The following is a 12,906-nucleotide window of genomic DNA, read 5'->3' on the forward strand; positions in this document are numbered from 1 at the left end:
TGTACAGCATCCACTTCTTTATCATCATGAAACATTTTCCCATCAATAACTCTTAATCCAGTGACTTCAGTAGCTTTGTCTGTGATTGGGATCTTTGGTAAAATGTACTGGGAAAATCTGTCTGATCCACACACAGCAGCAATGTGTGTGATGTGTGAGCTTCTGGCTGAAAGGTTTAAACAATGGTACCGTTACAGTTGACAAAGCATGTCAGTTTCAATATCTACCATTTTTATATTCAAAGCATATCATCCAGACAATAAAATAACATTCGATATGGGACATCATTTCAGTATGGTAAAAGACATTAATTAGAATCACATGCTGAAAAGATCTTAAAATTATATTAGACTGCATGTACTTGAAATTCTTGTGTACCGGTACTTGTTTTTGTGTTTATGTAAACACGCAGTACAAACCTAGCCCTGTTGTTTCAAGGTCAAAGTAGACGTGCTGGTAAATGCCTAAATTTTCAATCGGCTGAAAGAACGGTTTACTCAAAGGTGGTGGTATTTCACCAATACTAGTTGGGGTCTGCAAGGCTATTTCTGAGCAATAGGTAGGACCCTCTCTAATCTCCCTTGCTGCTGTCATTTGCTTTCTATGAATAAAAAAAAGCTATACTGTATGTGAATTCAGGTATAATCAGATTATCACTTATTATTCAGAGTATACTGTATATGTAAACTGTTCATCATACAATTGTCAGCATAAAATATCATTTCACTGTCATCATATTAAGTCTCGACACTGGTTGGCATGCATGCATTAATTAGCGTATCTTTACGCAACCTCTATTTGTAAAAAAAATCAAATACATTAACATTATGGTAATGGTAAGGTATATTTCATTCAAACCTCTCTGCTTTCAGGTGCAGTCTTTTTCTTTTTGCTTCTTTGGATATCGACATGGCTTTTTTCCGTCTATTTATTCTGTCTTTGAGAGCAGCTAGCCTCCTTGTATAGGTGCCCGGGGAAATGCCAATCTTCTTGTTGACCTATTGATAAAAACAGGGACTTAATTTATAAAGAATGAATTGCTAAATTCATAGTTCCAATTCTTGCACTAGTATATACATATATATTCATACAGAAAGTAATCAAAGCCTAATTTTTTTCTAAATTAATGCAAATTTTGCTTGCCTGCACCAGATAGCCTTGACCAATATTTTTTTGTGCTACACTTGCTGCTACTCTGTAGGTTATTGTTCTGCTGAAGAGGCGATTTTTTGGAGCTTTGGATGCCACAGTTTTATTAAAACTTTCGTTTGGTTGCGTGCTTCCAAGATTGGCTAATTTCTGTGAATGCTTCTTTAACTTGTTAAAAATGCCTTCCAGGTCTTCCTGCAGAGCTTTATTTTCCAATGGTCGACCATAAGGGAGGGATGTAAACTTTCTGGTTGGGTCTCTTTTATGGTGACACCAAAGTTTATCACATTCTTTGTGATTATCAAAGGGATGAAAGGACAAAGCAGTCAGGCCTTTTTCAATTCCACTTGGGCTACCCTGGTTCTGAGAAACCATATAGTTGAAGCACTTCTGAATGTATCTTATGATTTTAGTGGAGAGGCTTTTATGCGTTTTTTGAAGATTGTACAGGGAATTTGCAATGTTCTTTTTTACATGGTTCTTGTCGGACTGTTTCTGGATATTTGGATCTAATTCTTTGTTGATTCGCATGATAGCAGTTGTGTCGTCATCCCCAACCAGTCCTTCCATCCTTACTCCTTTCTCCAGTGTCCTTCCTACCATCTCCACTATCATATCAGGCTCCATGGACTTTGAGCTTCCTGTAAATATAACATTCTTTTTTAATATCAAAAAACTTTTTTTCCTTAAATGTATAATATATCTCTTTTCCCTTAGACTTTAGAAAGAGAATATGATTTTAAAGTAAAGTATTTCACATTGCTTAAATTTTTCTGCAGGTATGCTTTTAAATATTTGCATGAATTAAATTATTTTGTTGAAGTTATCTAAGTGACATTACCTGTCCAATTTCTTGTACATTCATGTGGAGCAGGTGGTGTATTCTTCCTTTCCGCATTCTCACAAATCTTGCATGTTTTACTACGGACACTGTAATCGATGACTTTCCCTGTTTCTACACCCATCATTGAGCAATGGCCTAGACATGATTTAAGATGAAAATCAGTGTTCTTAAATTTTGGCTATAAAAAATCATATTACATTTTAATAACATAGATAATTCACATCTACAAGGAATGACATATTTAAACTGTAAAGTTCTTTATAGTACATGTATGTATATAACATATATATCAACTTATATATAAACTTTCACATAAATAATAAAATATTTACATAATCAAGTGTAATATATTTATCAAGAAATAAATTAAAAAATTTCATACTTTATTTTTGTATGAAAAAAGCGATAATCAATTACAAATACAGGTATGATATAAAAAATACATTTGACCCAGTAATTGTTTTTTAATATCAAACCATATGATAATCGTAAAGACTCCATAATTGTATAATATTACCTGTAAGGCTATCATATGATCGGCCACTTCCGCGCTTTTGCCAAGCCCCATCTACACTGACACTTATGCTGGACGACTGTTTCTTTCTGTGGGAAGATATAATATATATAATAAACATTTCTTAATAATTCAACAGCCATATATATATATATATATATATATATATATATATATATATATATATATATATATATATATATATATATATATATATATATAATATCATTTTATGTTTTTGTAAAATGTATCTCTGTTTAAAACTCAGAATTTATAACATGCTCTTGTAGTTTTAAAAGGGTACATGGGGGTGGGGGGGGGGGGGGCAATTCAGACTTATTTCAAATTACTTATGACCATATGCCTATATAATATCAATTTTAAGTGCATGAATTATAAAAATTTACATGTTTGTTGCCATAACTTCTTCTTCTAGAGCTTCTTGCATCGATAAGGAAGCAATACATTCTGTAGCTTTTCCAATCTCTACTTGTCTGCTGCTTAGTAGTGTTCTGCTGATGGGTGGCATGTTAAGCTCAGCCAGTATTCCATTTATCTGGTCAAAGCCTATCCCAGTGTGTTGTACAGCTTTCAGAACATGAAAAGAAAAATAATCCAATAATAAAATACATACCATCAATTATTTAATATAATATTCATTTGAATACAATTTTCATTATTTTAAACTTAGTTATCATTATTGTTTTGAATGTTTGTCAATTTTTATTCATCCAATGTACATTGAATATACTGACCTGCTGCTAACTTGGTATTGGCATCCCAAATTTTATTATGCCTTTTCTTTTTCCTGTTGGAACATTGTTGATCATTTTGCAAGCAGAATTCATGCAAGGTATTTTGAGCATAGCTGACAGACCAAAGTTTGTTATTCCTTGGCAGTGGGAAAGTTGTAAGGGTAAGCCGCATTTCTTGCAGGCAGACAAGCCATCAGCAAGAACCCCAAGCTCAATCAACCTACGGCCACATCTCCAGTCCTTTTCAAGACGAGGGGAGTCTATTACCTTAATTGAAAAAAAAAATCTTGTTCTGAGATTTCTTTATGCAAAAACTCTGATCTTGGTTAAAATTAATTTTTTTTCCATGTTGTATTTTGTCATTTTTTCATTCAAATTCTTCATTGTATGCATATTTCTTTTGATAGATAAATTTTAATGAAATGATACTTATAGGTATAATGATATATATGAATTTAAAATACTGACTTATGATATCCATCATTATTGTGTATTAGTGAAGGTTTAAACTTTTAAAATCCATATTGCTTTACCTTAAAAAATAAACTTATGCGACTTGACTTAAATTTGAAAAAGAAAAATGAAAAAGATTAAGACAATTTTAATAGTAAATAAAAATTTCAAATTTATCTAATTTTTTTTTACTTCATCATAATACAAATCTCTTATAAACTTAAGGTAATTCTATATAAGAAAGGTTTTACTGTGCTAGTTAAAGTTTTATGACCATAAAATTTAAAAAGGGGGGTTATATAACAAACAAGGAATAAATTTATAAAGAGTTAAATTAAATCTTTTAATATTACTAATCTTATCATAAAAATTGTAAATGATTCGTTTTGTATCTCTGTGACTTTGAAATATACACCCAAGACGTTTAATATATACTAAGTATTGTATGATTTATTGGGGGTAGGGGGGGGGGGGGGTGGGGTTATAATGCCATATCCGTATGAGCCGCCATATTTCATGATTGAGTGTAAACAGTGGGAAATTATTCTCTGATCGTTTTCTCTTGGAATAATTTGGATAACTATTACCTTTTTACAAATTTAACAGAGAGAAATAAACATGGTATGTGTTACATATTGCAATCTATTTAGAGAACAACAAAAATGACGCTATCTCTGTCGTCTGCCTGTGCAGTGGCGATATACCGGTATACAACAGATACAGTATGAGCGATGCTAGAGTTTTCAATGTGTATGTTATGATACTATTGAACATAGAATGCGACAATATCATTTTTCTCATATATGTTTAATATATAAGCAGTTAGAACTTACATTTTCAGTGTAAACAATCTCAACCTCTTCGAGATGTACTGGAACATTGTCAACGGAGTGACAGTCGTCTGACTCAATTGTTTCATTGGTAGAAGCGATTTTTGAATAGCTATGTGTCTCGGCTATTTTTGTGTTCTCCCATCTCTGTCGAATTCCCCTTTTTATGGAGTCGTATTTGCGTTCCCGTCGTTTTGACACAAAACGACCCTTCAATCTCGGCCTCCCCCTCTCCATTTGTTTTTGTTGTTATTCGCGCCGACTACGGCATGTCGTAAACGACATAATTTTACTTTTTCCTTGGTTTTAACACATTTAATAAGTTATTATTTTGTGAAATGAAATATATTCATAATTATTAATGTTGTTTCATTGTGAATTGCAACAGTTTGAATTTTACGACATGTTCATATATGGAGACCCACTTGAGGTAAAAAATGATGAAAAGAATCCATCCTTAAACCTTCTCACTGTGTACATTGTACCAAATTCTGTTAAAATTTTAAAGATTTGCAAAATTATTAATTTAGTGCTTCTCAGTAAAGACGTCTACTGATACTGACATAATTTTTACACTGTACACAATCTTTACCTTTCTTTATTCCTACTTTATACTACTAGGTGGATCTTGACAAAAAAAGAACCTCGGATCATCACCATAGATGTATATGTACTTAGCCAGCTGCCTCTGCCTCACATCTGTCTGTGCAACTGCGCCATTACCATCAGATCAACATATTCAAAGAATAAACCACGGCATACTATTTGAAAAAAACTAATGACATCTACCTTGGACAAGAGTACTGGCTGAATACATTTCGAATTCCTCTTCCGAAGAAATTGCACCTACAGCCTCTATACTGCAACATGCCACAATGTCAAACTGCAGGACACATCATAAAATCACTGAATCTCCTAAGAATGCAGTGTATGGCCAGTGTTAATTCAACAGTCCATCACATTCACCAACTGGTACCAACCTCTGAACTTCCTCCTTCACGAAAATACATAGGTTCATCAAGATCAAAGCGAGGACTGTTTGACTTTGTTGGTAAAATTTCGAAGTCACTATTTGGAACAGCCACTTCAGGTGATATCGTTACTCTACAACGCCACATGCAAACACTAAACAACAACAACGTCAAGCTTGCCAAAGCCATGGCCCAACAAGACCACCACCTCTCGTCATTCATCGAAGCCGTGGACAAAAGATTCAACAATGTTGTTGCTGCTGTTAGACAAAATCACCAAGATGCTGTGTCACTTTCAATGTTAGCACACAACTCAATGGATGCTTTAGATCATGAATTTCTCATCCTAAGTGAACTCATCATTAAGCAGACCAACGTTTCGGCTCAATTAGAAAAGGAGTTAGAACATATTAAACTAGGACTTCACGATTTGGTGAAAGGCAAACTATCCCCATTCCTCCTGACACCACATATTCTGAAATCATCCATCGATCAAGTCCAAAGCATCATTTCGGCCAAATTCCCAAAATTCCATATTTCCAATAAGGATCCTCTCTTTTATTATTCCATGGGAGAATTTTTGTTCACTAGATTACACACAGAACTATACTTGACCTTGAAAATACCAATCTCGCCATTTCAACAGCCAATGTCAATGTATAAAGTCTACACATTTCCAGTTCCTGTTAACTCTAGCTCCAACCATGCCACTCAGCTCATCGATCTGCCACCATACTTTCTACACACAGCTGACAACCAACACCATGCCACAATCACCTCTCAGCAGTTAACACTGTGTGAAGGAACTTCAACCCGTTACTGCAACTTCAATATTGCAATGAAAGCAACAGCCTCTCCAAGTTGCTTATCAGGAGTCTTCTTTAATCAAAAGAAAACCGTGAATGATCTATGCGATTTTCGGTTCCTAACAAGCATGCTACCCCCAGCTATGTACGAGCTTTCACCATCCAACCTGCTGTTATACAGAACGCCAATGCTAGCACTGGATTGCGCAAATGGACAACAAATCTTAAAAGGATGTTCCTTCTGTGTCATCAAAATACCATGTCAATGTTCCATAACAGCTGACGACCTCTATCTACCTCCCCGATTAGGAAAATGCAACAATCAAACTGACAAAGTTACAATTCTCCACCCAGTCAACTTAGCCCTACTCCAACAATTGTTCCATGCAGACTCCCATTCAACCATATTCGGCTACACCATCTTCGAAGAATTCATTCACATAAGATTACCAAATTTCCACTTCTTTAATTATTCATTCTCCAAATTTTTGGCTAATGATCAAAAACAGCACCTAAGCTTGAAACGCATCGTCAAGGCCGTTCGACACGATGGACAAGTGTTTACAAATTTAGCAGAATCCATGATTGCAGGACAAGTCAATTTTGCAGTGGACAATTGGCCAGACACAAGTGGAATCATGGCCATCGTTTCCACATCTGTTGGATTCTTTGGACTCATCTTTAGCATCTGGTCATGCTACAAAATCCGAACCGTCCAGCTTCCTGTGTTGTTGCTCCATCAAGTGAAACCATCAGCTGCCGCAACCATTAAACCAACTTTATCCTTCATCTATAATCAGGCTGAAGATGACACACCAGCGACCAGTGTTAATGAACACTTTTATGCCACTTTTTCCACTCCTTGGCCTTATGTTTCCCTTTCTGTGCTAACAACAATCCTTGTTATTGCATGCATTACTCACCTATGGCAAAAATTTCAACGTTCACACAAAACTTCACTTCATATAGAACTAACAACTGGACCTACTTGTGAACTTTTCACTCTACTAACCCTTCCACTTTGCCCTCAAAATTGGAACATGCAGACTCCTGAAGACATTTCATCAGTTCATGTTACCACCTCATATTACATTCTACATTACCTGCACATTCAATGCACTGATTTTACCATCACTAACAAGCACACCAACCGCTCCATTGATGTTCCAACTACCATCTTGATCTCACATTCACTGCTAGAAAAATTCATAACATCCTTCAGCATCCATACACAGCATATTTCCTGTTGTCGCACCACCAATATTTCCAAATTTTGTAACAGCCATCTAATCTTCCTTGCAACATCTTGGCATGATTTACTTGTGTACATAAGTGTGTGAGTAATTGCGAATTTTTTTTTTCAGTGTTTGAATTTTAGTGTTCATTGTACCTATGTTTTGGGTATGTGCATTCTTATTTTTGTTGCACTATTGTATTAACTTCTGTTGTACATATTACTTCATTTTTTTCCAAAATGTTTTTTTTTCTCATTACCTGAACAGTGTATGTTTCATTTTTATCTTTGAGGACAAAGATTTTTCTGACCAAGAGGGAATTATCATGGTGTCATTTTGACCCTCAAATATATTTTTCTATTTTTGACCATTTCCTTATAATTTATTATAAGTTCCACATAATTTATTATATCTTTAATTTTGAAAACTTATATTTTATATTTATTGACTTTAATCAATTTTACATAAGATTTACTTAGATAAATAACTTGAGGCCATCTGTCGATAATTCACACGCACAGTTGTTAAATAAATTAGTGCCATCCGAGCTAATTAAATATATGCTTTTAGATTTATCCTTCGAAGACATCCGCTGTTTTTATAATTACGTAATACGCATTGTATCGCAAAACCATCGTGTCAATCCGCCTCTTTGATGTAAGCAATGAGTGAATTTTTCTTTACAATTCTTTGTATCAATTAATGGCAAGAACAACTCAATGCCAGGACAGGGCACGCTACAGGGTTTTGTCCGTTCACTTTTGCGACGGACTCCAAATAATAGAGAAGTGAATTTTATATTGTCTCCTGTCCTGTATTTCAGGTAATGTAGAATATTTGTATTTGAATTATTTTTACTTTGTATTATAACATGTTTAACTTTGCACTTTAGAAAAAGTGTTCATCACTTCATGATGAAAAGCTTTTTAACAATTATCTGTTTTGACAAATAATTTTAAGAATGTTATCTTTTGATTTTCACAATTTCATTCAGAAAGACAAATTAAGTTCTAATTTGTGTAACAATTCACATAATGGTACTTCCTATTTTTAAATCAATTTTACAAACCACAAGTTGTAACTTAATTTTTAAAGTTAAGACTTTTTCGGATATTGCATATCTGTATTTTACGGGTTTCTAATTATACCCGCACTTTCTAAAGAAAGTTCGGGTATATTGTTGTTACCCTGTTCCGTCCGTCCGTCCGTCTGTCCGTCCGTCCGTCCGTCCGTCCGTCCGTCTGTCACGTTTTACTTTCTCAAACTGCTCTTACATCTTATAAACCAGCAAACTGAACTCTTGGAGTTTGATTTGGGGTATCATGTTGTTTTGTAAAAAGGTTTCAAAAATTCTCTGTTAGTCCTGGGGGTCAAATAATTGGTAAAAAAATGACGTTTTTTCACAAAAAACCTTCTTCCTCGAACTCCTCCTACATTTTCAACAGTAGACAAATCATCTTTTGGAATATGTTTTAGGGTATCCTATAGATGCGCAATAAGGTTTCGGAATTTTCAATTTTGTCCTGGGGGTCATTTAATGGCTGAAAAATGGCGTTTTTTTTTACAAAAAAACTGGTTTCAAAAACGTCATTTTTTTTTGGCAGTAGCCAAATGATCTTCTAGAATATGATTGGGGGTGTCATATTGAGGCGGGATCAGGTTCCAGAATTTTTTTTTTTATTAAGGGGATCAGTGGGCAACAAAAAATGACGTTTTTTGGCCAAAAAAATATGGTTCACAGAACTCCTCTTACAACTTTTGGAGTAGCTACGTCATCTCTTGGGATATCATTGGGGCTGTCCTATAGATGTGCAATAAGGTTTTAAAAATTTAAATTTCATCCAGGGAGTCAAATAGTAGCAGAAAATTGACGTTTTTCACTAAAAAACAAAACATTGATCCAAGAGCTCCTCTTATGATTTAATGGATAGACAATCATATCTTGGGATATGATAGGGACTGTTATATAGATGTGCAGTAAGGTTTTAAAAATTTAAATTTCATCCAGGGAGTCAAAAAGTAGCAGAAAGTTGACGTTTATCACTTCAAAAAAACATAGATCCTAGAACTCCTTTTATGATTTAATGGATAGACACATCATATCTTGGGATATGATAGGAACTGTTCCATAGATGTGCATTACGGTTTTGAAAAATTAAATTTAACCCTGAGGCTCATTACCTACCGGTACATACGTTTTGATGCCCTTTAAGGATCAATAATATATATGGTTAATGGGTGGGGATCTCAACCGTTTTCGAGATATTCGTGCACTTCCTGTTCAAGGGGGGTCATGACCACCCCCGGGGCCCATGACCTACATACCGTTTGATGCCCCTTGACACAAGGAACAAGAATATATATTGTTTAAGGGTGGGGATCTCAACTGTTTTGAAGATATTAAGGGACTTTCTGTTTGAGGGGGTCAGGACCACCCACAGGGCCCATGACCTACATAACATTTGATGCCCCTTGACATCAGAAACATGAATATATATGGTTTAGGGGTCATGATTATAACAGTTTCTGAGATATATAGTAATTTCAAATTCCTGGGGGGTGGAGATGACCCCAGGGGTCAGATCTAATAAACCCTATATATTGCCAGTAACAGCCAATATATGATTATGAAAACCCTATATTATTATCTTTGTCCGTTTTCAAGTTACCATTTACAATAGAGTCTACGATTCTTCCTACAAGGTTCAATGTTAGACCCCACACCCTTTTGACACCCCCTCCCCCGAAAAGTGGTTGTCTAACCCAAAATGAGAAAAATCAAACCAGGGTGCACAACTAGATATGCAGGCCTATCATATCCTAGAGTTTTGTACAATTCTGTTTAGCCATCTCTGAGAAACAAGTTCAGAGCAGGAAAGAAGAAAAAGAAGATGAAGAATAATAATACATGTATTAAGAACCGTACAAAAACAATAAGTCTCTAAATTTCATTCGGGAGACTTAATAATAAAGATTAAATAGAGATAGGATCATCAAACATCAATAATTTAAAGATAATTGACAATTTCTGAATCTAAGGGGGTCAGGATGACCCCTTAGGGTCATGACTTACATGCCATAATGATCTGATGCGCCTGCATGACCTAAGGGGGAATAATATCTTTGGATTAAGGTGGGGATGGTTTTTATGATATTTAATAATTTCAGGAAGAGCACTTGGGATCATGACCTACATACCATCTTAAATGCCTTGAACAAAGAAACAATAATATGATATGTACATGATATATGATTCAATTTAAGAACACAGATATAGATCAATCATCTGTTTTGTAATACTTCCTATGTATATATACATGTACATGTATTAGTTTGTGTTTTGTTCTATACTATTCATGTTCATGACTGTAGTATGGCTTAGTCTAATTTTAAATTACATTAAAAAATTGTCAAATATATGACTTGGAACCCCTACTCCCAAACAAACTCATATATAAACTGTTCTCTCCCCCCCCCCCTTGTCGAATGATCTATTAAAATCAAAATATAATTTGGGTGTCTAAAAACTTACATAAACTGGTAAAAAATGTACGTTATTCTTAAAGAAATTATATTACACCTTGCATAATTGGCAAATGATCTATTGAGATATGATCAGGGGTCATATTTCTACCTTGGGATCAATAAGTAGTTTTCATTGACAAGTTAAAATGAATAACAATAAATTATTCAAATTATAAATGTTTATACTCCACATTCACCCCCCCCCCCCCCAATCTAACCTAGTTAAAAAGATTCAGTCTTCTTAATACATGTACATTCTTACATGTGTACAGTAGCAAATTTTAAATCATTTCTTGATTGCTCTCGTGATTAACATTTTGGAAATTGCTTAATTCAATTTTTAAAATTTATAAAAAAATGTTATATGCATCACTACCATGTGTATTCGCCTATTTGGGGCAATTGTAAAGTCTCCTAAACAAAGCAGTGACATATCATCAGGCTCAATGGATCAAACACTACTGTATAACATATGAATAAGATAAAATACATTATTATGGGGGTTAAAGACAACACCTGGGGGTCATTAATGTACTTTACACCATTTGATGCATCATGCATGCATAATGACATTAGAAGATATTTTGTATTTTCCTGTTTCGTGGGGTCAGAACAGTCCCATAAGGTCATGACCTACATTGTATTTGATGCATTATAATACATTAGGAAAGAAATACTCCTTCCTTCCTATTATAACTCATATAAAAATAAAAAAAAGTGTCTACACCTACTTACATGTAATACACAAATTTAATAAGAAATTGTTTATACAGGGTCAATATGGGGTCAACTCAATAGTGCATGATCATGCAGTCTGACAAATGTAAAAAATAACTTTTGCAACTAAAATGACAGAAACTTTACGAATGCGATAGGATAGGTTACGATGATAAGCTTATTTAAATATTAAAATATGATGATACAGTATGCTGTCAAAGGGAGATCACATTTAGAAAGTGAAAGTAGAACTTATATATGCATGCTGGCATCTCATTATATTGCGCTACTGCTACTATATGTATTATGCTTACCTAAATTGGTCAACATCATAATGATAATCCAATTAAAACACAATAATGAATTCCTTAAGCTGATCTTAACTAATCATTTTCTGCATACGGAAAACACAGACATGTATGTATGGGTGTTGCTAAAACGCGGAACGAAAAACGGAACGGAAAGCGGAACGGAATGGAAAATATCATCACATTTATCGCTTAAGGGTATAGACTGGCCAGAAACAATTTACTTTGTATCTTTTGTTTATATCTAATGAATGATAATCAACAAGTTGTTATCTTATTAATATTCATATGAATGTCTATCGATTATAGCATTGTATTCATTCGGCTTTAGTAAATCAAATCTATACGAATTGTGAAACATTTACATGATTAAACGAGCAAATTAGCTATAACTTTTTACTTATTTTTCTTATATGGTATTGCTGGCATATCAGCGTAACGTACGCAGTTAGTGAAAGCGTTTTATGCGTGTTTTGAGTATTTTTATAGTTCAAATATGATGATGTACATGTATATACTTACATCAAAATTGAATTTTCGGTGTTCTAGACGATCTTTTATCATACAGACGATACAGTATCATTGAGATGGAAGGAAAAAAACCCGTAGGACTGACAACATTAAAAATTAAAATACAGTAAACATTAAAATATACCCGGTAATTTGTGAAACTAGTAATTTGTGAAACTAGTATTTTTAGCAATGCAATTTTGTTTACGTTTGCATTACTAAGCAGTTGTTTATTCCAGCAGCTATATACATATGACCCGAATAGAGAGCTCTAGTCGTTGCCTAATTT

The 12,906-nt window shown here is 34.2% G+C and overlaps 1 protein-coding gene across 1 annotated transcript; it reads right to left on the reverse strand.

The window, feature by feature from the left end:
* Positions 1-1,107: 1,107 nt before the first annotated feature.
* On the reverse strand, positions 1,108-3,052 carry LOC136275900 (uncharacterized). The gene is made up of 4 exons (XM_066086173.1): positions 2,915-3,052; positions 2,511-2,596; positions 1,991-2,128; positions 1,108-1,790 (listed from the first exon to the last, which is right to left on the reverse strand). The coding sequence occupies exons 1-4, from the start codon at positions 3,034-3,036 to the stop codon at positions 1,108-1,110; spliced, it is 1,029 nt and encodes a 342-aa protein (XP_065942245.1). The 5' UTR covers positions 3,037-3,052.
* Positions 3,053-12,906: the final 9,854 nt, after the last annotated feature.

The sequence above is a fragment of the Magallana gigas genome, chromosome 1, assembly GCF_963853765.1.
Source record: "Magallana gigas chromosome 1, xbMagGiga1.1, whole genome shotgun sequence".
Lineage (NCBI taxonomy): Eukaryota > Metazoa > Mollusca > Bivalvia > Ostreida > Ostreidae > Magallana > Magallana gigas.

Coding starts and splice junctions, on each gene's coding strand:
- LOC136275900 (XM_066086173.1), bottom strand. CDS start 3,036: ATGCCACCCATCAGCAGAACACTACTAAGCAGCAGACAAGTAGAGATT. Junction 2,129..2,510: donor ATCATATGATAGCCTTACAG/GTAATATTATAC, acceptor AATCATGTCTAG/GCCATTGCTCAATGATGGGT. Junction 1,791..1,990: donor ATGTACAAGAAATTGGACAG/GTAATGTCACTT, acceptor TTATATTTACAG/GAAGCTCAAAGTCCATGGAG.